This window comes from Hypanus sabinus, chromosome 27, assembly GCF_030144855.1.
Source record: "Hypanus sabinus isolate sHypSab1 chromosome 27, sHypSab1.hap1, whole genome shotgun sequence".
Classification (NCBI taxonomy): Eukaryota; Metazoa; Chordata; class Chondrichthyes; order Myliobatiformes; family Dasyatidae; genus Hypanus; species Hypanus sabinus.
Genome location: NC_082732.1, coordinates 23,613,305 through 23,636,373, shown reverse-complemented (window position 1 = coordinate 23,636,373; position 23,069 = coordinate 23,613,305). Strand labels below are relative to the sequence as shown.

Genomic DNA, 23,069 nt, shown 5'->3' with positions numbered 1-23,069 from the left:
TTTTGTCTTGTAAACTGCAAATGGAAGAAGCTAAGGAGTCCCTGGGTGGGGGAATGTTCTAATCTAATACAGTACATGGATGGCCTCCTCAAGCGAGGAAGGCTTTGAGCAGGACTTTGAACAGCAGAAAATTGTCTTCCAGCAGTGGCAGTCTCTTGCCTTGCTGACCCGCTATGCAACGTAACTTAGGCGCACTGAACACGAAATCCAATTATTAATAAATCTGAATGTTAGAATGAATTGCCGTGCAACTCCTCTCCCTACGGAGGAAGACGGTGATCCTCACTGCTGCGAAACTGTTACTCAAAAAGTAATAAAGCTTCACATGGACCTTACTGATAACCCTATTGCCGACTTAATTTTCTTTGTTGACGGTCCGGCTTTATGTAGCGACATGGGGAAAACCATACGCAGCGCATACTGGACAAATGGATGAGGGCTGTAAAGAGCAAAAAAGCGGTAGATTGAACTGCAAAAGAGGCAGCAATAAGGTCGATAAGCTCGTTGATATTGAGAAGGATCAATAAGCTCGTTGTGCCAGAAAGAAGCGGCCCTGATGACACCTCCCACTGTGGAGGATACAGGAGCATACCAGTCCATTGCTCCATCGGCCGAAAGGGTAAAGTGGGAAAAACTGGGTTATAAACAGGACGATGGTGTGTGACTTCACCCCGATGGACTAATTAGTGTTGACCTGGGCAGGGTAGCATTGGCCTATGTAACGGGTAAAGCAACACGAGGTCTGATTAATATGACAACAGCACTGGAAAAGTTAACACACGAAACTGCATATGCTCTCGATCAAATCCAACAAGCAATATCTAAAGTGTTGACAAAATTGATGGCGGTCTGTACAGTAGCATTGGGGAAAAAATGCTAACTGACGGAATCATGGATAATTTGAATAAACATATCATGGCTTACCTCTCAAAAGACATCATGAAAGTTCTAGAAGGAAATTACGGAGGCTAGTCAAGTTCAAAAAATAATCAGATTAGCTCAGGGCGAGATAGGTAGGTTGTTGAGAGAAGGCTGGAGCCTTCCATTGTGATTTCAAATATAGATAATAGTATTAATTTGCGATATCAAGAATCGATTGATCTACTGGGGGAAGTAAGCGTTACTTATTTACTGAGATCACCCAAGAGTCAGTCGATTTTAGCAAGGAATTTGCATTTGTCAGGGAACAGCTGGTCACATTGCAAAATTTGGCCTTTGGACCTTGTTATTTGGAATGTGCAACAGTCACTCAGAGCCGCAAGCACAAAAACAACGACTTTGTATTAAGCTGTTAGCCAGTGGGTGCTTTAAGAGAACTGCTGATTGAGCATGTGTTACCATATATCGGTCTGTCACTGAGGCCGTGACGGATCGCGCTCCTGTCCCGAGCTGAATGTGGAAAAGGAGGCTGGCAATCCAAACAGGCTCCTGCAATTGGCTCTCAAGTGACTTTTGCCCAGGGTGGGCTTCACAGGCTGAGACGTAAATGGCAGTTTGGCGGCTCCAAAGATATTATAGAAATGCGCTGTGTCGACAAACCGCAGAAGGTGGTTTCTAAATTGCCGGTTAACCTCGCTTCGTTCGGTCAGAGTCTGGGGGTGGGGGTGGATACACAAACAGCGCTTCATCTAGGTCAATGTTCCTGGCTAAAACCTTTGAGATAATCGCTATTTGCTCAGTGGGTTACTGGTAGGAATATGGGTTTGCTGGATTATGCAATATCTCCCACAGTAGCTTTTTCGGTGACCCCACCTTGTTCTCCCGCCACCCCCCCCCCCCCCCATCCACATGACTTTAGTTGATTTTAGGTTGTATGATTTAATGAAGTCCAAAAGTCGAAAGTGTCTGTTGGTTCACCAATATGTTAAAGGAAATTATTGTGAGATGTTAACCATTTTTACTGATGGATCAAAAGATAATTTAATTGGAAATGCTGATGTGGCTGAATTACAAGAAACAATAAAGAAATCTCTTTCTTACCATTTATCAGTCTTTGCCATCATTTTGGGCTTGCAGTGGGTGGCGGAAATATGTCCTTGTAAGGTTGTAATCCCTTTTTCAGGTGTGATTAGCCTTAAAATGGGTAATTTTAGCAGGTTAGAGTTACTGCTGGAAGCTCCGCAAACTTTATTTCACATTCAAAGTATTGGTTTACATGTCATTTTCTCACGTGGAGGGGAATGATCGGGTTGATATTTTAGCCAAAAATAGCTGGTGAAAAAAAGTTCGACTGTGGATATAGACCTTCCTCTTAGCAAATCAAAAGCTATGGGGCCAAGAATTAGGGGGTTATGGCAAGATTTGTGGAATAATGGGCATTAGGGGAGACACCTCTTACAGAATACATGAATCTGGTGGATTGATGGGAGAAGGGGTAACACAAGAAAGGGAGGAATTATATTGACACAGCTTAGAATTGAGCATACAGGTATTATGCTTAATTATTCCTTGTATTTTGTTGGGAAACTCACTCTGGGGTGCGCATGAAACAGTTGAACACGTTCTTTTGCAATGTGAAGCTTTAAGGTTGAAGGAAAGCAAATGCAGGCGGCACTACTAGCTTTGCGAGTTGATGGTTTTCGTTTAAAAACTAAGTTATGGAAGTGACTTTAATTCACAATATTGTATTTCATTATTTACAATCTATAGGGCTTTTGAGGGTAATTTAGTTTCAGTGGTTACGTATAATGTCACTACGTTCTGAAATTATTTTTCTTCGCAAATGAAAACTCGGAGGGGTTTTATTACCCAACTCAAGCCAGACAGCGGCGGTAATGCGCCTTTAAGCTGGACTGCCATGCGCCGGTCAAAAGTCGGAGCGCTCAGTAAATATGGAGGGGTTTCTCTTTCGCCGTGTCCCTTCTGTGCTGCGGGGCCGCCCGTGGCTGCCGCGCCTAGTGTCCAGCCGGAGTCTCTCCTCGAAAAGGCTGAACGTGCCCAAGAGCGCCACGGAAGTGGCACGTCCTGTCGGAGTTTGCTCCATGATGCGGCTCCCAGTGCAGGATTCCTCGCAGGGCTTGGATGCTGCCTTTCTCGGAGTGCCTTTGGACATCGGCACCTCGAATCGCCCTGGTGCCAGGTATGGAACAAGAAGGAAATCAGTTGTAATTTGTAAGAGTACAATCAGCCCCTAATTCGGAAACACAGAAGCCACTGAATGGTGCAAAAGGGACCTGTGCCAACAGAAAAGCGAGTAATGATCAAAAGGTACAGCTGTAGCAGATTATAATGGCAACTGAACATAAACTGGTGTTCCAGAAGAGTAGAAAGTGCGAAAAAGTGAGAATAGAATTTGGAAGGGTGAATCAACGTAACAGTTATTCAGAGCTGGGTTCCAGAGGTTGCTGTGTTTAAAGTCCCAGCGATCCTGGAGCTTACACTGAGTTTCGCTGTAGGAGGTGAATGGTGGGAAACTAAACCAGCATCAGAAAGATTGGGGCCACGGACGAGCCCATGCAGAAGAGATCCTTGCCAGTGAGCACGGATACGTAACGATAAACAGATGCAGTGCGTGTAAATCACGGCACGTCTCCCAGTCGAGGATCCTAAGTTAGAATGCCAGTACGGCTGCTGGAGAAAATGAACACAGACAATGACAGAAGTTGTAATTGAAGGGTCAGCGCCAGCTATGAAAGGTCTGAAATTGTTTAAAAGCCCGTTTAGTTTGGGGTAAGAATTCTGACACCTTTAGTCCGTCTGCCCGTTGTCACTCCACACACATAATTGATTCTTAATCACCGCCTGAAATATACCAGTAGCCCGCTCGGTTGAAAGGTGATAAATGCTAGTTTGAACACATCTTTTGACGATGTAATCTCTCAACAACAATGACAATTTGTACTTGTATTGCACTGTTAAGGTAGTAAAGCACCCCAAGGAGTTCACAGGAGCTTCATTAAAATACTAATCCAAAAAGTTCAAAGTAAAATTTATTGTCAGAGTACATACAGTATATGTCACCACATACAACCCTGAGATTCTTTCTCCTGGGAACATATAAAATGGCAATAGGACAGACTGAGCTCAAGTATGATAGGTTTCCTGCAATCTAATTAACGAGGTGTTTCATACACCATTATCACACCGACACCGCAGAAAAGAATTATACTTATATATAGATAGCAAGAACATGACAAATTAATTTAAGGATATTTGAATGATTACTATCAACTGGCAGTACATAAAGCAGTAATTTGTTATGTTCATCCATAAGATCATAAGATGTAGGAGCAGAATTAGGCCATTTGGCCCATCGAGGCTGTTCCATCATTTCATCATGGCTGATCCAATTTTCCTCTCAGCCCCAATCTCCAGCCTTCTCCCTGTATCCCTTCATCCCATGACCAATCAAGAATTTAAGGAAGGATGTGCTGGTGTTGGAGAGGATCCAGAGGAGGTAAACAGGAAGGATTCCAGTTATATAAGGGTTAACATCAGAAGAGTGTTTGATGGGCCTGTACTTGCTGGAGTCTAGAAGGATGGGGGGACCTCTTTGAAATCTGCTGAAAATTGAAAGGCCTGGATGGAGTGGACATGGAGAGATGTTTCCAGGACATGCAGAGCCTCGGAACAGATTTGAGAAGGTATTTCTTTAGCCGGAGAGTAGTGAATCTGTGAAATTCATTGTCATATGCAGCTGTGGAGACCAAGTCAGTGCGTACATTTAAAGAGAAAGTTGGTAGATTCTTTATTAGTAAGGGTGTCGAAGTTTATGGGGAGAGGGCAGGACAATAAGTTTGAGAGGAAAAGAATAAAGCAGCCATGATTGAACGGCGGAGCAGACTCAATAGGAGGTATGGCCTAATCCAGCTCCTCTGTGAATATATGAATATATGAATATATTATGGTTTCTCTCTAAATCTCTGCTTTTAACAATCCATATCACTCAAGTTCCACCATAAGTATAACAATTGCTCTTATGTGACTACCTCTAGTTCCATTTTCTTCATCCTTGAGACAAGGTCGTTAATGAGACAAATGTTACATTTATTGGCCCTAAACTATATCTTGCTGCATTTGAGAAGTTGTGGTAGAACAGAAGCTTGTGCAACCATGAACAGACATCCTACTGTAAACTTGATGTTTAGACTTAGGAGTGTCTTTACAAATATTCTTAACAACTTCTACTTTTGCCCTAAAAATAAAATTAGGCAGTGCAGAACATTGTAACGTCCTCATTCACTGTACCAAGTATATCAGGGTATCCACTAACAATATCTGCATTATGTCAACTTGACATCCACTTGTCATAAACATAAAGAGATTCTGAGATGCTGGAAGTACAGAACAACACACATAAAATGCTGGAGGAACTCAGCATTTGTGGAAATGAATGAACAGTTGATGTTTCAGGCTGAGACCCTTCATCAGGACCAGAAAGGAAGGGGGAAGATGCCAGAATAAAAAGGAGGGGAATGCGGAACAAAGACAACCGAGAATGTGTTAGGTGAAGCCAGGCTGGTGGGGATTGGGGAGGGGGCTTGAAGTAAGAAGCTGGGAGGTGATAAGTAGAAAAGACAGGACTGGAGAAGGAATCTGATAGGAGAATGGACCATGGGAGAAAGGGCTCCGGGGGAAGTGATAGGCAGGCAAGGGGAAGAGGTAGAGGCTAGAATAGGGTGGATAACTAAAGAAAAAATATAGTTGCCAGCAGAAATCAATATTCATGCCATCAGGTTAGAAGCTATCAATACGGCACAGGCGGTGTTGCTCCTCCACCCTAAGGGTGGCCTCATCATAGCAGAAGAGGAGCCATGGGGTGACATGTCAGAACAGGACTGGGGATACGAATTTAAATGTTGGCCAGTTGGAAATTCCACTTTTACAGATGGAACAGAGATGCTCAACAAAGCAGTCACCAAGTTTACGCTGGGTCTCACAGATCAGGAGCACCGGATGCACTAGATGACCCCAACAGATTTGTAGGTAGGCCTCACCTGGAAGGACTGCTTGGTGTCCTGAATCTATCTTGTGCTTCCAATCATTCTATCAGTGAGATCATTATAGTGTCTGGTAGCAAGAGGACCCTAGACTGTGCAGCACCTTCAGCAATGACTGTGCCAGGAATGTGTGTCCCCTCAGTGTGTATTCCTGTATCTTACATCAGTTGCCAGCATTCCATGCAGATAACTGCTTGCACTGGACAACCAGCAATTTTCAAGCAGGTCAAAGTGCATCTTTTACCAAGTTTATGATCTTCTAGTAGACGTTTGTCACAGTTCACATCCCGGGAAGCTGCCCAAGATGCACACAGTCTCATAATGAGTATTGACAAGGACCTCTGCATTATTTTACAGACAGTTCACAAGGCGATGGATGACAATCTCATCCACACCACAGCTGCCTCATGGTGCGGGATGAGGACCCCAGAACTGTGAGAACAGCGAAGCAGAGTCTTGGCATTTATTTGAGATTTCTGGTGTTGAGCCAATTTGCAAACAGCTTTGACAGTCTGTTCAGGGAACTATTTGATAAGACACATCATCTCCTTCTCCCTGAGGCCCATGATTATATTTTATGTTGATTAATACCCTGTTGACTCAAGGTCAAGATTTGCCTGTGGTTTGCATGAAGAACAGCACTGAGTTATCAATTTCATTGTTTTTACTCTCTCTCCACCTCCCCCCCCCACCCCAACAGCTGCTTGTATATGAACAGAATGCCTTTCCTCAAGGATCCTAATATTCTGCCAGCTTTCACTGTATACTCCCAGCTGTTCTGGGCTGATTTAGGCCCATAGAGCCAAATAGGATTCAAAGGAATGAGACATTATTAGTTCCTTCAGGGTCAAAGACTGCTTGCCAATGTTTGAAACCTGACTGTGAGGGGCCTTTTCATAGCATAGGCCAGCATCGGATTTATAGGTCTATCATACATCCTTTTGCCCTCTTCCTTAAGGTTACCGATTATAAAGTTTCTTCTGTGTGAGCATGGCTCATCCTGCACTATAGACTCTGGGTTGAAGATGATTATGATAGATCTTGAGGTAAGGAGCAAGGTTTATTGGGTCTTTTTCTCTTGGAGTCGCTCCTCAACATCCAGACCCATTGACAGCAGCAGAAGCAGATTTTACATGTCTTATTGATGCATTTCTCTCTGATTGAGATAAATGGCCATAAACACCTACAGCCAACTTTCTTGTTATGGGTACAATTCCAATCAGAGAAGCTTTCCCATTGATTCTCATTCACTGTAAATTAGCCAGGGCACCTTGATGCTGCTGCTTTGATGTCCAAATTACTCATCCAATATTTAGATCTTTTCTCCATGATGTAATGAGACCTGAGAGTGGGTACCTTTGGTAACATCCATCAAAGCAAAAGTTAGTAAATGACAGTGGAGGTTGTTGGGAATATGGGCAACTGGATCACATTTCACCTGCTTTATGTTGATAAAAAGTTTTCATCCTTGGGCGGATACTAAAATAATGTGGTTACAAGTGTGATCGTAGATCTGGGGATCCTTTCCTCTGTGAAATATTGCAACTTGTTACTTTATGTGGACTAATCAAATTGTCTGAATGATGGTAGGACCTCAGGATGATCATGAGATGGGTCAACGACTCATTAACAACATACTATCTTTTTCATTCACATGCAAGGTAAAGATGAAGTTAGATGTTATTTCTGTTGTTTGATTGCATTGTACCTGACTAAATGAGGCGATACTAGAGTTTTGGTTTGCACCATTGTCAGACAATTCCTTTGCTTTATCCTCTATCCTAGCTTCTCCAGACTGGTAAATATTTAAATTTTCATGGTATACAGCAGCCCCTAATAGACCTTCTATGCTTCTCCTTGAACAGGATTGACTGCATCATTGAGGGAAGAATACAGTAGGCCATATTGTTCAGTTCTAGTAAGAGACAATTCTGCCTTTGCTGATGGAAACTATTTGTAGGCTACAAAAATTTGTTCTGAATCTCCTCCATTCTGCATGGTGGCAGGGCTACTTTACAAAGAAGTGTGCCTCAGAATGAAGACTGGATTTAGTTGCTATAAGATGATCAATGCTAAATGGACAGCTATATGTGGCTGGTGGAATGGCAACAATTAGTAGGGTGTTTCCCTATTTCCTTCACGGCTTCTACAGGTGCATTTTGGAAACTTTGTCCTTCAATTCTCAGAATGTAGTGTTGCTACTGCATCATTCTTGGAAATCAACTCACTCACCCATTCTGTATTCTTTTTGCTGTATCAGAATTCAACATGAGCACTGATTCGTCAGCGGGAAGGCACAAGTTGCATGCAGTAGGAGACATTCAGCACTGCTTGTATTATTCATGACAGCTTAAGAGTGCATTGGATCCATTGTCAGTATAAAGGATCACACTCTCTTAACAATAGATGACCAGCCTGTTATCATCAACGTCTGCGCCTGATACCTGGTTGGTACTAGGTGGCTGACCTAATTTTCTCCATTTTATTTTGTTGAACTAGTTTGGTACAACAAAATGACTTCCATTTCATTGTGTGGCAGCAACTCAATGCATAAAAGCATGCAGATATGGTCAAGAGTTTCAGTTGCTGTTCAGACAAAGCATGAGAAAGGGGAAGGGATGTGATTTAAATGTCTTGAACCATGGAATGATTGTTGGTGCTAGACAGAATGGTTTGAGTATCTCAAAACCTGCTGATCTCCTGGGATCACACAACAGTCTCAGAGAATGGTGTGAGCAGCAGTTCTGTGGGTGAAAACACCGTGTTAATGAGAGGAGAATGGCCAGACTGGTTCAAGCTGACAGTAACTCAAATAACCACGTGTTACAGTAGTGGTGTGCAGAAAAGCATCTCTGAACACACATCGAACCTTGTAATGGATGGGCTACAGCAGCAGAAGACCATGAACACACACAGTGGCTACTTGATGAGATACAAGATGTACCTAATAAAGTTGTCACTGAGTATATATAAGACAGGCTAAAAACAGAGGATATGTTTTCTTTCCCAGAGATTACTCATGCAACAGATGGTTTCAGTACAATCACTCTCTAGCACTGACCTTGTATTCCAATTTATATGATTTAACTGAATTTAGATTTATTTGTCACGCTGGTCTCTGACTTAGTACCTCCAAAACATCAGGTTAACTGGTTTAAATATAATTACTACAATTACATTCTTAATCATAAATAGTGAGTTCTTAAGACTGTCTTGCCCATCTGATTTTACAGGTTGGGCAGGTTATTTGCCATGATCAAATTGCACAATGGTTCTTCTATTCAGTGCTAATCTCCTGTTCCAAACAATCCATCATGCAGGATGTCAATCAGACTCTAAATATGGGCAAGCAGTCAAAGGCATCCTGTTCAGCGATTGAAGCTGGGTAGCTGCCCTATATTTGGGTGTGGTGTTGACTGTGGTATTTTCCTCTCTGCTGAAAGGAAAATTTGCAAGCAAAATGTTAAGTGTTTTAAGTTGATAAAGAAAATTACAAGTGGTATTATTTGCAAATCACAGTAGAATATCTTGCCTTTTTGCTTCTCTGTTTAGGTTCGGCCCTCGACATATCCGAGCAGAGTCAGCCATGGTCAGAGCATACAACGGTGGTACTAAGGCAGCCCCTTTTGAATCTCTGATGGTGGCTGACATTGGTGACATCAATGTGAATCTTTATGACCTGAAGGAGAGCTGCAAGATTATCAGGGAATCCTTTAAGAAGATTGTATCCACTGGCTGTATACCCCTCACCATGGGTATGAAACTGTGTGGCACCTTCTGTCAGTTGGGGAGTAGGAAGAAAAACTTAATAAATTATAGGAAGGCAAAAAAGGATTTTGATTCATGTTATGGGGCATATCAGAAATCACTAATTGTATGTGTTTCATGTGACCTAGGTGGTGATCACACTATAACATACCCAATACTACAGGCATTGGTAGACAAGTAAGTTTTTCTGCTTATTATTGTCATTGAAATGCATGTGACATCCTAAATGTTGTATTTTCATTGTACTGTTGCCATAAATTTAACGCATTTCTCCACATATGCTGGTGATATTAAATCTGATTCTCCTTGTACATGCCCCTGGGAATGTATGCTGGCCTGTGGGAAGGCAACTTTACTTTGTTTTACCTGAAACTTTCCCAGTTGGTACCCGTGCAGAGGAAAATACATTTTAGAGGAAAATATATTTTCCTCCGATCCTTTATCTCTCCTCTTCTTCCCTGAATATGTTAAACTTTGAGGTTTATTTCTGCAGCTATATCCCTTTCAGTATTTTATCCATGGTCACTAGTTATGAATCAAGACTGCATATTCTACCAAAGGAACATCATAGCCAGCCAACTCTGTATGTTGTTCCGGGATAGGTTAGTGGATATTTGTCAGGGTTGGGCATCCTGCTCTGATTTCCCATCATGTGGTACCAGGGCCAGTAGTTTTGCACAAGCAGGTCCAGAGATTATACCAATTAACTAAACGCAGACTTAATGACCAACTTGCCTCTTTCCTGGAAGGTTGTCTCCGCGATTTACCAGTTAAAATCCTGCCACAAATGGTATAAAATCTAAAGCTGAAGAACATTTGGCAGCTGTTCAAATAACTTGAAAAGTCAAGAGAAGAAATAACTGGATATGTAAAGGAGGAGGGAAATTAAACACTCACTACTTGCTGTCCGTGATGGTCTTTTGTTCTTTTTAAAATCAGATATGGTCCAGTAGGATTGGTTCATATTGACGCACACGCAGACACAAGTGATATTGTGCTTGGAGAGAAAATATGCCATGGGACGCCATTCAGGCGCTGTGTGGATGAGGGATTGCTTGACTGCAAACGGGTAGTACAGATCGGGCTCCGGGGTTCTACTTATGAACTGGATGGTTATCTTTGGGGCCGAGAACAGGTAACATATTTTTCCCCTTATAGTGCTAATAACATGGCTATCTGGTTGGTCAGGTGAACTCTAAGTCAGGGGTTCCCAACCTGGGGTGCCCGCACCCCCAGGGGTTGCGACAAAGAGTGGCTTGTGTGCTTGAGTGACAGGTCACGAGTCATCACTCAGCCAGCTGCCAGTGTGCCTTGAGAAGTGGTATTAACGTTCGTCTCAAGCACACTCCAGTCTCCCGCTGCCTAAGTCGAGAGAGACGTAAACTCACTCCAGTCTCCCACTGCCTGAGTCAGCGTTGAGGATTCTCATCAGTGTTACCTGGGAGTTACACCTCAGAGTTGAGGAGTCTCATCAATTTACTGTTTACAATTTTTTCTGAATAAATTAGAATCTAATTGCTCAATTAATATTTGCATTTTATGCACTGAGTTAAAAACTTATTTTTTTTAAACTTTTTTTATTGCATTTTTAAATGATTACAAAGTATAAAAAAACAATGTATATAACCCATACCCCCTCCCCCCTAACTGCCCTATAGAAAAAAAGAAAGAAAGAAAGAATGCCTGGTTGTTGGAAGATCTCCACATGCTCCATGGAATTCGTAATAATTTTAATATGTATATTTATTTCTTTCCCCTAATAACCAATTGTTTCATCTTCAAAGCATCTATATATTTAATCCTGTCTTTTGTAAATAAGGGCTCCAAATTTTCAAAAATGTTTCATATTTATCTCTTAAATTATAAGTAATTTTTTCTAATGGAATACAACCATAGATTTCTTTCTTCCAAGAATCTATACTTAAATGTGTATCCGATTTCCAAGTAACTGCAATAGCTTTTTTGGCTACTGCCAGTGCAATTTTTATAAATTCTTTCTGATACTTATTTAGTTTGAGTTTCGGTTTTATCCCTTCAATATCACCTAGTAAAAATAATATTGGATTATGAGGAAATTGTGTTCCTGTAATTTGTCCTGAAACTTATTTTTTTTTAAGTTCAATTTGTTCACCCGCAGTATTGCATGTGGTTCAAAATTTAGAAATTAGACTTATTCATCTTCAAATGTGATATTACTTTTGTAGGGGGTGCGAACATTAATCAAACATTTCCTAAGGGTGTGGGGCATAGAAAAGGTTGGGAACCACTGCTCTAAGTGTGCTTCTATTCATTTTTACATACTTATCTCCTTTGACTTTATTTTCTCCTAAAACATAAGAAATAGGAGTAGGAGTAGGCCATTTGGCCCACAGAGCCTGCTCAGCTATTCAATAATATCAAAGTCGGTAGGCAAAACTGTAATTGAAGGGGGAGGGGTAGCACTTTTGAGTGGAAATGTTTCATCTAGGTACATTCTCATGATGGAGCTGGGGAGTGAAATTAAAAAGCAAAGGTTTCTGGATGATCAAAATGGAGTAAACAGCAAAGGGGAAAAATTATAGATGATATTTTGTTCACAGAAGTATGGACAAAATTCATTACATGATGGTAGAATGGAAGAAAGAGAGGCCAACACGAGCATGAGCAAGGAGGCAGCACATAAAAAAGTGTCCATAAATATTAATCAAGTACATTAACAGGGAAAATGTTGTAAGATTCAGAACTGTAATAGTGAGGAGTACAACAAAGTTGTTAACAGAGGGAAAGAAGGTTTGAAACAAATCATGGAATTAACACTTTTGGTCCTCAATCTGTTTTATGTTTAGATATTAATCTTTTGCTTCTGCAGTACATGTAGTCAGTTCATTTAAACCCATGATTTGTAATTGTTTAAGAAAAATTCTATCAGTCCTTTTCCCCTGGACATTTATTGTTTCCAGGGTTTCCGTGTAGTTACTGGACAGGACTGTTGGCTACGTTCCCTTGCTCCACTAATGAATGAGGTGAGGCAACAAATGGGAGACGGCCCTGTGTACATCAGCTTTGATATTGATGGACTGGACCCAGCCTTTGCACCCGGAACTGGAACTCCAGAGATTGCAGGTCTTCAACCAAGTCAGGTAACTAAGCACAACAAACACCCCACGGTAGGACGAACCATGGTTGACAAGTGGGTTCACCGTTATGAGTTTTTCCAAGTGATAACTTGAAGATTAATTTTCAAACATTTATCTCCACAAAAGTTTTTTTAAAAATCAGATTAATGGTGATAATATCAATTTGATTGCTTTTTATCCCAGAGTAGTAAATGTCTTAGGACCTTTTCAGTAGTATTGGTTCTCCCAGGGATCATGGGAAAAGAATCTTCTGTCTACAAATGATGTTGCAAAATACTTTATGTAACCAGTAGATGGGGTTCTGAATGAAATCTCATCTGAAGAAAGCCCTTCCATTGTGCTGAATGCATTCATTGATCATTTGAAACCTGAAGTACTCCACGCTACAGAAAAATCGAGAACAGGAATCAAACACCCACCTCCCCGCCAGCTTACTCGACCATTTAATGGGCTGATTGTATCCTTACTCTACGTGACCACTTCTAGCAACCTTGATTATATTCCCTAGCTATCTCTGCCTTAAAATATATTCAAAGACTCTGCTTCCTTCTGAGGAACGTTCCAAAGACTCAAGACTCTGAGAAAAAAGTAACTCCATTATTTTGATGTTACAATTTCAACTCGTGAACTCTAGTTCTAGACTCTCCCACTCAGGTTCTTTCAGTTTCCTAAACTCCAGCAAGTACAAGCCTCATTAGTCCTAATGTCTCCCACTCCAGATATTAGTGTGTTAAAACCATCTCTGAACTGCCACCAATGCAATAACATTCTTTGTTGAATAAGGAGACTCCAGCTGTAGTCTCATCTACACCTAACATAAAAGAATAACTTCCTCTTTTTGTATTCAACTCCCCTTGCCATGGACAACATTGTTAATTTCATAATTACTCACTGCATCCATGTTTTAAACAACACTGCCTCCAACCTAAACTGATTATGACCCAACTTTCCAATTGCGTGGCCACCGAAATATGTGGAACATTTGACAGAACGGTCTTAACAATATTACAGGTTAAAAGGAAAATTTCTTGGCTACTCAGATCATTCATTAAATTGTGAATGTAATGTGGAAATAGAAAGCGGTTCCTTGTGTGTTCACAGGCTTTGGAAATTATCCGAGGGTGTCGGGGGATGAAAATAGTCGGCTGTGATTTGGTTGAGGTTGCACCGGCATACGATACTACTGGTGAGAAAACATTCAAATTAAATTTTGTATCAACATATCTGCGGAATTGTGCTCATTTATACAAAGTGGACTAACAGAGTTGTTCGTAATTGTGAAACTGTCAAATGACAGCTTAGATGAGTTGGTGTTATTTGCCATTGAAGTGAACAAAGTACATGCAAGTACATAAGCACGGAGTGGTGCGTATGAGTGAGGCCCTATTGCTAAATAATGCAAATTGGAAAACCTATTTTGTGAATTCAAAGAAAGGAAAGCGGTGGGTGACTGATGGTTGAGCCCTTTCCCACTGCTTCCAAAAACCCAGGAAAACTAACCCGTATATGGTGTCAGCACCACTGCCAAGAGGTGCTAAAATGAAGAATAAATAAGAATACTAATATGGCAAACATATAAAAGGGAAAATAATTCATACCACTTAAGTGTATTTTTTTCTTTCAGGGAACACAGCTCTGACGGCCGCCAATCTGCTCTTTGAGATGCTTTGTGTTCTGCCTAATGTTAAGTATCTTTGAGATTTACGGGTTATTTGGGTTAAACTGTTAACATAAGCTCAAGCTGGGGATTCACCTTACAGTCAAATCCATTTTATAACAGCTCCATTTAACTTGCTGTGTACACAATAGAAGATATAATAAAAAGAATCTTTAATGTGCTGTAACACGGTGTGAAGCTTCAACTAACTTACAGTGTAGCGCACATCACATGAAAACTGAATATGCTAGGTTTGCAGAATGGCTATGTTTATAAGCCAAGATTATAGTAATATTACAAATGTTTACTTATCTAAACTGCAGTAATTTCTTATCTCAGATGGGCAAACTTAAAAGTATTTCTGGTTATGAATAACTCTTAATATCTATATGATATATGCAAGTCCTCCCCAGGTTATGATACAAGAACAGCTGTACATATGCATGAGCATTTGGGAAACTGGCAGGTTAAATTTGTCAGCTGCTGCAGGCATCTTCTGCCACGCGAGAACTCATTTGTGGCTGCAATTCTGACTTCAAACTGTTTAGATTATGAACGTGTTCACAGGAACAGAACCTTGCCACTAACCTCCTAATAGCAAACTAAACTCAAGGTCTTCCATTGCTTAACACACAGGAGATTTCGCTGGGTAACACACAAAATGCTAAGGAACTGAGCAGGACGGGGAGAGGAATAGATAGTTGATATTTTGTACTGAGACCCTTCATCAGTTTGGCTTGGACTGAGCATTTTAAGGGCTCCATTCAGTACCGCTGTACAAGAGCTTCCTTCAATAATAAACCATGGTGCTTTGGGAAACATGATCTGCAGACTGATCCTCAGAGAATAGGGGGTGCGGATCAAAGCAGATGAGGTAATGGAATAAAAAGATGTAATGGCTGTTTATTAGATCAGAATGAAAGGACAGGTTGTTCTTTGCTTTCAGCATCCTGTGCAGCGTGATCCTAACTTCTAGATTGACTTAGATGGTTTGGATGTATCTATTGCTAGCTAGAATATACGGGCCTCTGAGGTACTCATACAGAAGGGGCAGCACGGTAGCATAGTGGTTAGCATGACGTTATTACAGTGCCAGCGACCCGGGTTCAATTCCTGACAGTGTCCTGGAAGGGATTTATACGTTCTCCCCCATGACTGTTGTGAGTTTCCTCTGGACGCTCCAGTTTCCTCTCACGTTCCCAAGACATATGGGTTAGACACATTCCCAAGACACACGTGCAATTGGGTGATGTGGGCTTGTTGAGTTGGAAGGGCCTGTTACTGAGCTGTAACCCTAAACCCTAAATACATTAAATTATTACTTTCATGCATGGATTTAGAGGAATCATGCAAGTAATGACAATGACAATTCAGTTTTCTAACATGTACGTAGGTCTCTATAAACACATCTCACCCAAAACATGGCACAACTGTACAACTTTTAATTTACCAAAACACACCAGACCATAGTAGACTGTACAAGTATACAATTTTATCAAGGGCACCTGCTGAGGTTTTAATTGTGCAATTTTTTTTGAGTACAGCTAATTACTTGCAAATAAATACAAATGTTATTCTACTTAAAATGGATGCCTACATTTTGCATATTTAAAGTGGCATATCATGTCAGAGACATTCAGTGCTGCAAACAATGAACTTTGGATATCAATTTAAATGTTGCAAAATTTTAAAAAATGAGATTCTTTTGTAAATTTATTCTGTTATAACTGAATGGGTAAAGACACTAGCCCGTGAAGTGTTAAAGCACACAGAACAGATTATTGCAAGTTTTACCCAGTGATAGCCAGGAGAAAGTAAAACACAAGATATTTTGCAGATGCATAAAATCCACAGTAGCACACACAAAATGCAGGAGGAACTCAGCAAGTCAGGCAGCATCTATGGAAATGAATAAACAATCCACGTTTCAGGTCAAGACCCTTCATCAGGACTGAATAAGGAATCAGAAAGTTAATATTAAGGACTCTCATGTCTAATAAGTATTGAGAGATCACTATTAAAAAAAAATTGGGGCAGGACAGGATTAATTTTGTTTTGTGCAAGTGGCGGTCACAATGTATGAAAGATTAGCTGAGTCTCTTGCAAAGAGGGAAATAAAAGTGAGACAAAAAGCCACTGTAGATATGATCTAAGAGTCATGGGTTTCATGCCAGGAGTGACATATCAGAAATTTGAACAGTATTAAATGTGTCATAATTAAATATTAAATTATGGGTGTCATGCCAGGAGTGACATATCAGAAATTTGAACACTATGAAATAATATTTTTGGCAATGTTTTTAATTTAAAGAGAAATTGCATAAGAGGATATCAACTCAAGCCTTAGCTAATGATGATGAGTAAAAAAATAAATTAGATACTTTAAATGCAACTGAATTCCTGAGCAGATCTAAAATAATTTAACGATATTCCATCAAAATTTGTAAGAAAGGTTGGCCAGAAGGAGCATTCCCCCCCCCACACTGAAGCAATGGAAGCCGGGGATTCAAGAATTAGGGGCTCAGTGGAAGTTACCCACCTTCACTAATGGGCACATCAAGCAATCCACTTGACCCATTCTCCTAGCAGGGGAACAGTGCTGGAAAGGATCCCGAAGGGATACAAAGGGAAATATACATCAACTTCAGCCAGAAAGCTACCCTGCCTGCTGTGCACGACTGTTGGTCATCCAGCTTATATAGGCATCTGTTAGTCTCGTGAGATCCAGGGTGCATGCCTAGGCAGGGTTGTATGGGAGACCGGCAGTTGCCCATGCTGCAAGCCTTCCCCTCTCCACGCCACCAACGTTGTTCAAGGGAAGGGCACTAGGACCCAAGCAGCTTGGCACTGGTGTCGTTGCAAAGCAATGTGTTGTTAAGTGCCTTGCTCAAGGACACAACTTACTGCCTCAGCTGAGGCTCGAACCAGTGACCTTCAGATCACGAGACGTGATGCCTTATCCACTAGGCCACGCGCCAACAGCTACCTTCTGAAAAAAGGATTGTTACACAATTTTTAGGCCATTATCTTTCACACTCCATGTCTTCTCCAATGCTGATCAACAGGGCATAAATATCCAATATTCTCTGCCTTTATTTCAGACTCCATTCTCTTGCTGTGACACAAATGGACAGCAAGTCAGTTATAAATAATCCTAAACTTCTAAAATTTAATAAATATTTTAAATACAGTTTACATTACTTGAATTAGATACTGCTACAGGCAACCGTGCAGAATAAATTATTTCAGTCCATTAGTGAACAGTTATAGCTCAGCTCTGTTAATATTTGATCTAATCTAAAGCGGACCATATGTCCAAACTCTGATTCACCAATAGACTTACACAACTTTAATCCACTTCCTGCAATTGTGATTAAAACTACAATTAAATTCTAATTCCAAAACACTTCTCATTCTATTGGTTAGAGGCATTGTTTGCCAGGTCAGAAGATTAGGGGTTGTTCAGTAAGATCAATCTGTGTTTGGTTCAAGCATTAAATGATCAACAGTGAAATGCAGCAGGGGTGGAGTGGAAGGGGTTAAACAAGTTTGCACTAAGGAACGCAAGATGGGGAAGGGAAATTGAAATATGCCAAGTTTCTACTCCTAATTACCATCGACAGTTCTTGGTAAATGCATCTTAGGGCTTTTGAGGACATTATCGACTTAAGCTAAGTCATTTTGACTCAGACTAACTTTCAGTTACAATATTTCAGCATGGGGAGGTGGGGGTGGAAAAGAATAGGGTTGGGTAGTGGGGAAAGAGAACAGCTGAAAAGTGCACCAGGCAAAGTAAAGTTTCATAAAGACTAACTGGCAACTTCAGAAAAGTCTGCTAACTCAATTCCAAAATAGAGGACAGGGCTGAAATAAAGCTTCTTTCTTTTTCTCAGCAGTGTATTTGTTTCTCCTGTAGTGAAGGGAGGGGGAGGAGGTGGGAAGCTGGAGGTAGCTGCCCTGTCTATTTTCATTTCCCAACGATTGCTGGTTAATGTGCCATGCACAAGGAAGACGGGGAGGTAGGGAAAAAAAATTAAACAAAACTTGAGGTACAAGAATTCAAGTACTTAAGCAAACTCTGCTATCAATGACTCATATCTTCATTGTATTACCCACCTGCTTTAAAAATTCACTCACTCACCAACTCCCAATGGTTGCAGTGCAAATTAAAAAGAGTTTATTCTTTTCCTGGTCAGACAAAAGAATTGTGTGAACAGAACTTTTAACTGTTCATTTGCCTGGTTGTTCCATCTCAATTTACATGACTTGTTTTTGTTTCAGCTGTGTAATGCAAAGAGGACAAAATATTATTTAAAAAATGAGATAGAGTCGTGTACTTCTGCATGATGGAAACGTGGCTCAGATGCAATTCGGCACAAAATGCTACCAAGACTACAGAGTATCAGTGAAGCTCAGGCCAAAATGGTACATAATATCGTTGTGGAATCCCTTCAAGCAGCCTGTCCATCCATAGGTTAAGTCTGTTGAGCAGTTGCTTGGTCTGTTTAACAGATGGATTGGAACTTAATGTATGTTGGTGTGGGTTGTCTGTTTCCATTGTATTAGCTGTCGTGTCCGATCCAATCCCGTCTTTTGTTGTTTCTGAGCTATTCAGTGTACCATGGTTCTCAACTTCATTATGGAGTTTGGGTTTAAACAGGCAAAAGTATTTCCGATGGCCATTTAGTGCTAATACGTAGCCAGCATAGTTCTGGTTATGGTGTTTTTCATTTTGTTTATTGGAAATTCGGGCAGGATCCTCGGCATACTCTAACAGTTCTTCCAGCCACTTGCGATGTTTTGATAAGTTTAGAAAGGAGAAGTGTAACGACTTATTCCTGGAACAAAAGAAAGAAAACATAGAACTGCACAAAGGGCACATCTTAATTTTTCAACAAAATAGATACCAAGGATAAAGCAACTAGAAATTAAAATATCTCTGTTAAAAGACATTTCAGCTACCACTAAATTTACCGCACATTTCTAGGTCAAAATATTGAGTGAATGATGTAAGACCAATAATTGCAATTATACAATTACTTATTTTCCACATTTTTGATTTCCAGTCTCAACAACAATAGAAAGCTGGCACAGTTCTCTCTGACTTTTAACTTTTTGTATCATCTGTATTACTGTTTAAAGGAAGTCATGGTGATGAAAATCATGGTTACTTACCTTACAACCATAAAGCCACACTGCTTATTACTTAAGGATTTGAATGTTCATTATTCCAAATGGAAAACCTTCTTAGATGGCAGTTTCCCTAGCTCTGATTCATTTTACACTGATTTCACCTAGGGATCCTGCTTGTCAGCTTTGCACAGAGCTTGAATTTTTGAACTTTTACCTAACAAATATAATCCAAGGCTCATCTGGATATCAGAATTTGCAATTACATTTTTCTTTAAGCATGCTGCACTGAGTTTTAAAATGTTCACAAGCTTCTGTCCAATTTCCTTTCTTTGCGGATGTACTATTTTAACTCTTTTGAGTTAGTGGTGGAGAAGATGTCACTAAACAAATGGTTATCCAATCTGGATAATCAGGCATATTCTCTCCATGACCGACTGAATAAGCAGCGGAGCACCTTTTTGAACAGACTCATTTAGCTCTGCTGTCACAAGGATCGTTACAGAAAATCTTTCCTACCACATGCAATAAGCAGATACAACAGTTCACCTCTGAGCAACAGGAGAACACACATCATAGTACATCAGTCTCTGCTTTATTATTTCATACATTACTATTGCACATTGGTAAATTAATATTATCATCCTGTGCACTTATTAGTTAAGTATGCACACTGCTAAGTACAGTTTTAATTGTTGCTGCTGTAATGAAAGAATTTCCCACTCGGGATCAATAAAGTACTTATTCAGTGGCATGGTATGGTAGTGGTGAAAAGGACCATAAAAGGGCAGGTACAGATGAGTCAAAATAAAGGTGTTTGCAATTGTATGATAAAGCCAGAACTTTATAGTCTGTAGTTTACAGTTTTACTGGTTTGTTTCAGTTGCATCAGTGATTTTCTTTATGAATAAGCACATTTTTTCTTTTTTTAAAACTCTGATAGAAACAGGATGAAAACAAACTGAACCAAAGATGAGGAAAAATTCAAGCCCTATTTATAGCATTGAAGGCAATCTCATTATCTCCCAGAGTGTAACATTGTAATCTGACCTGCTGTTACTCTAGATTGAGTGACCAATTCCAGGTGAGGGGACCCAAGACAATTAACAGCGGGGGGTGGGAGGAGGGAACAAATGAGATTGCAGGTGGTGAAATCGGAGGCAAAAACAAACACTTGAAGGACTTGGCCAGTCAAGCAGCATCTCTCAGGGACCCTGTCTCAGAAGGAGGAAAAAGTTCACAAGGGATTTCATCTCACTTGAAATGTGGCTGGACACACACGTGTAAGTATCCTTGTTCAATGTACTTACCACATTCACTGTTTGGATCTGTCAAGGAATACAACTTTATGTGATGGGTGCTGCAAGGATAGAGGAAAAAATAACAACAGTGGAATACGGTTCCTCTTCTTGCATTGGGGCCAGATTGGGTAGAAATAAATAAATCTGTTATTGTCAAGGGTTAGAGTAGGGTAGGATAGAGCACATGAGTGTGTAAAGATCTGTTATCATACATTGGAATTCGATCTGATGCCTCCTTTCATCCCCTCCTCCCTAAACCTGTGCAGGCTCTTCTACTAGCGTACAAGGTCAGTTAATTTGCCGTTGGCTAGGGACTGCACCAAACTTTTCTAATGATTATAATGAAGTTCTGGGAAGGCGGTGTATTTCTGAACAAGATTTTACGATTTCCACCCCTGCCCGCCATTACCACAGACAAAACTCACCAGGTGACAGGATAGACTTCGTGTGCAAACCTTTGTATCAAAACATTCTTTGTAGCATCTGTAACAGCTACCAGCACATTTATGTTTCCCGGCATGAGGCGCACAAGATTGCTCATATAGTTAACGTAGGTCAATTCAGTCACTTCCACAAAGTCCTGCTCCGATGACCTAATTAGGGAAGAAAATTTCATTATTGAAATACTGCTACGGTTTCATTTTCAGATCCAATTTTATCTTTCACATCCTAAAATTGAGTAAAAGGTAAACAGCTGGCCAGGCTTTGAGAACAATACAGTAAAACTCAGAGAATCTGGCAAATTTTACTGAAGAATTTCTAGAGTACTGATTTTTTTTTACAATATCCCAATTTTAAATCACTTTTTCTTAAAAGTGTGTTACACGGTTTTATAATAAATTTTCTTAAATGAACCAAGTGAGTGGAAAGAGAGTGAGGGAACTAGTCCCTCAATGGAAAGGGATCATCACAAACATCACCAGGTGAGCCACATACCAAACCACTGGGATTTCCAAATAGTTGGATAATGGATTATTAGTTTTACTTGACCTTGAAGAATGATGTCTCCTTAAGACTTTTCATACAAGTTAGGGGTAAAAATACTATACACCATTTGGTGCCTGCCACTTCTCAAGATCAACTGTCATATACACACAGCCCTGTAAAAGTACCAGCAGCAACAGAACACACCTGGAGTCTGGTTTTGCTGTTAACAAAACACTACTTTATTAGTAACTACGTAATATAGTAACTTAAACCAGGTAAATCAAGAGTTAACGGTGTTATGCATATATAGGTGTAAAAATAAAATTCCCAAACTTATTCAAGCTCAGGTGGCAAGAGTCACAGTCTTATGACGGTATGTACGAAAAGTTCAGTTCAGATGCATGGGATTGAAGTGAGAGAGAGAGTTGTAATCCAAGTAAACAGTTGTCGTCGATCCTCCTCAATGTCCTCCAAATCTTCCAAGTCAGCCAAACGTGACCAACTTAAGAGCGCTGTCTTCAAGTGATAATCTACCAACCCAGGTAAGGGTTAGACACACCGGTAGATTCCACAGGGTCACCCTTTACACACACTAATAGTCACAGATTGATTCCTCTTAATCGATCCTCAGCCCCACCCTTTGTGGGTACTTAAAAGTTCAGTGGCAATTTTCACCACCAGCCTTCGTGCGTCTGTGGGTCCCATGAAACAAGCAGTGACGCTCGTTTAAATATCATTGAGCTGTCCAGCTGTCCATCATGTATCTCTCTCTCTCTCTCTCTCTCTCACACAAGCTGAACAAGCTGCTGGCACTGTCTCTCTGTCTTACAGACATGGTTCTTAAAGGCACAGTCCAAATGATTAAAGCTTAAGATTCCATCACACAACAGAGATGTGACTGTAACTTAAGCTCTGAACTCTTGTCCTGTGAATCTGAGGATTTCAGGTAACCACTCCTTCCTTCACCCTCCATAGATATGTGCCTTTCAGTTTCAATTTGTTTCTCTTTTTCTTTTTTGTAACCAACAGCTGTATCTCAATGAAGAGTGCAGCACAAGAACAGGCCCTTCGGCCACTATGTCTGTGTTGACCATGATGCCGGTTTAAATTGATCCATCTGCCTGCACACGGTCTATATGCTGTACCTCCAGTTCCTGCTTGTTCACGTGCCTGTCTAAATGCCCCTTAAACATTGCTGTCATACCTGTTCTACCATTTTCTCTGGCTGTGT

The 23,069-nt window shown here is 40.6% G+C and overlaps 2 protein-coding genes across 4 annotated transcripts in view; one reads left to right on the top strand and one right to left on the bottom strand.

The window, feature by feature from the left end:
- The first annotated feature begins 2,792 nt into the window (after window positions 1–2,792).
- Window positions 2,793–14,667, top strand: agmat (agmatine ureohydrolase (agmatinase)). The gene is made up of 7 exons (XM_059951964.1): window positions 2,793–3,079; window positions 9,492–9,694; window positions 9,836–9,884; window positions 10,647–10,842; window positions 12,647–12,826; window positions 13,925–14,009; window positions 14,448–14,667. Exons 1-7 carry the CDS (start codon window positions 2,832–2,834, stop codon window positions 14,519–14,521), a joined length of 1,035 nt encoding a protein of 344 aa, XP_059807947.1. The 5' UTR covers window positions 2,793–2,831; the 3' UTR covers window positions 14,522–14,667.
- Window positions 14,668–14,803: 136 nt separating this feature from the next.
- The window catches only part of dnajc16 (DnaJ (Hsp40) homolog, subfamily C, member 16), a 39,652-nt gene continuing 31,386 nt past the window's right edge, over window positions 14,804–23,069 (bottom strand). For all 3 annotated transcript variants that reach the window (XM_059951959.1, XM_059951961.1, XM_059951960.1), the window contains 2 exons: window positions 21,337–21,504; window positions 14,804–19,318 (listed from right to left, as the gene is read on the bottom strand). In XM_059951959.1, the coding sequence (XP_059807942.1) occupies window positions 18,883–19,318; window positions 21,337–21,504 (604 nt within the window). In that variant the 3' untranslated portion in view covers window positions 14,804–18,882. The remainder of the gene's footprint in view (window positions 19,319–21,336; window positions 21,505–23,069) is intronic.

What these genes read in the sequence shown, in the direction of transcription:
- agmat (XM_059951964.1), top strand. Translation starts at nt 2,832, where the DNA reads ATGGAGGGGTTTCTCTTTCGCCGTGTCCCTTCTGTGCTGCGGGGCCGC. An exon ending in CTACAGGCATTGGTAGACAA is followed by an intron (nt 9,885 to 10,646) that starts GTAAGTTTTTCT and finishes TTTTAAAATCAG; the next exon opens with ATATGGTCCAGTAGGATTGG. An exon ending in ATCTTTGGGGCCGAGAACAG is followed by an intron (nt 10,843 to 12,646) that starts GTAACATATTTT and finishes TATTGTTTCCAG; the next exon opens with GGTTTCCGTGTAGTTACTGG.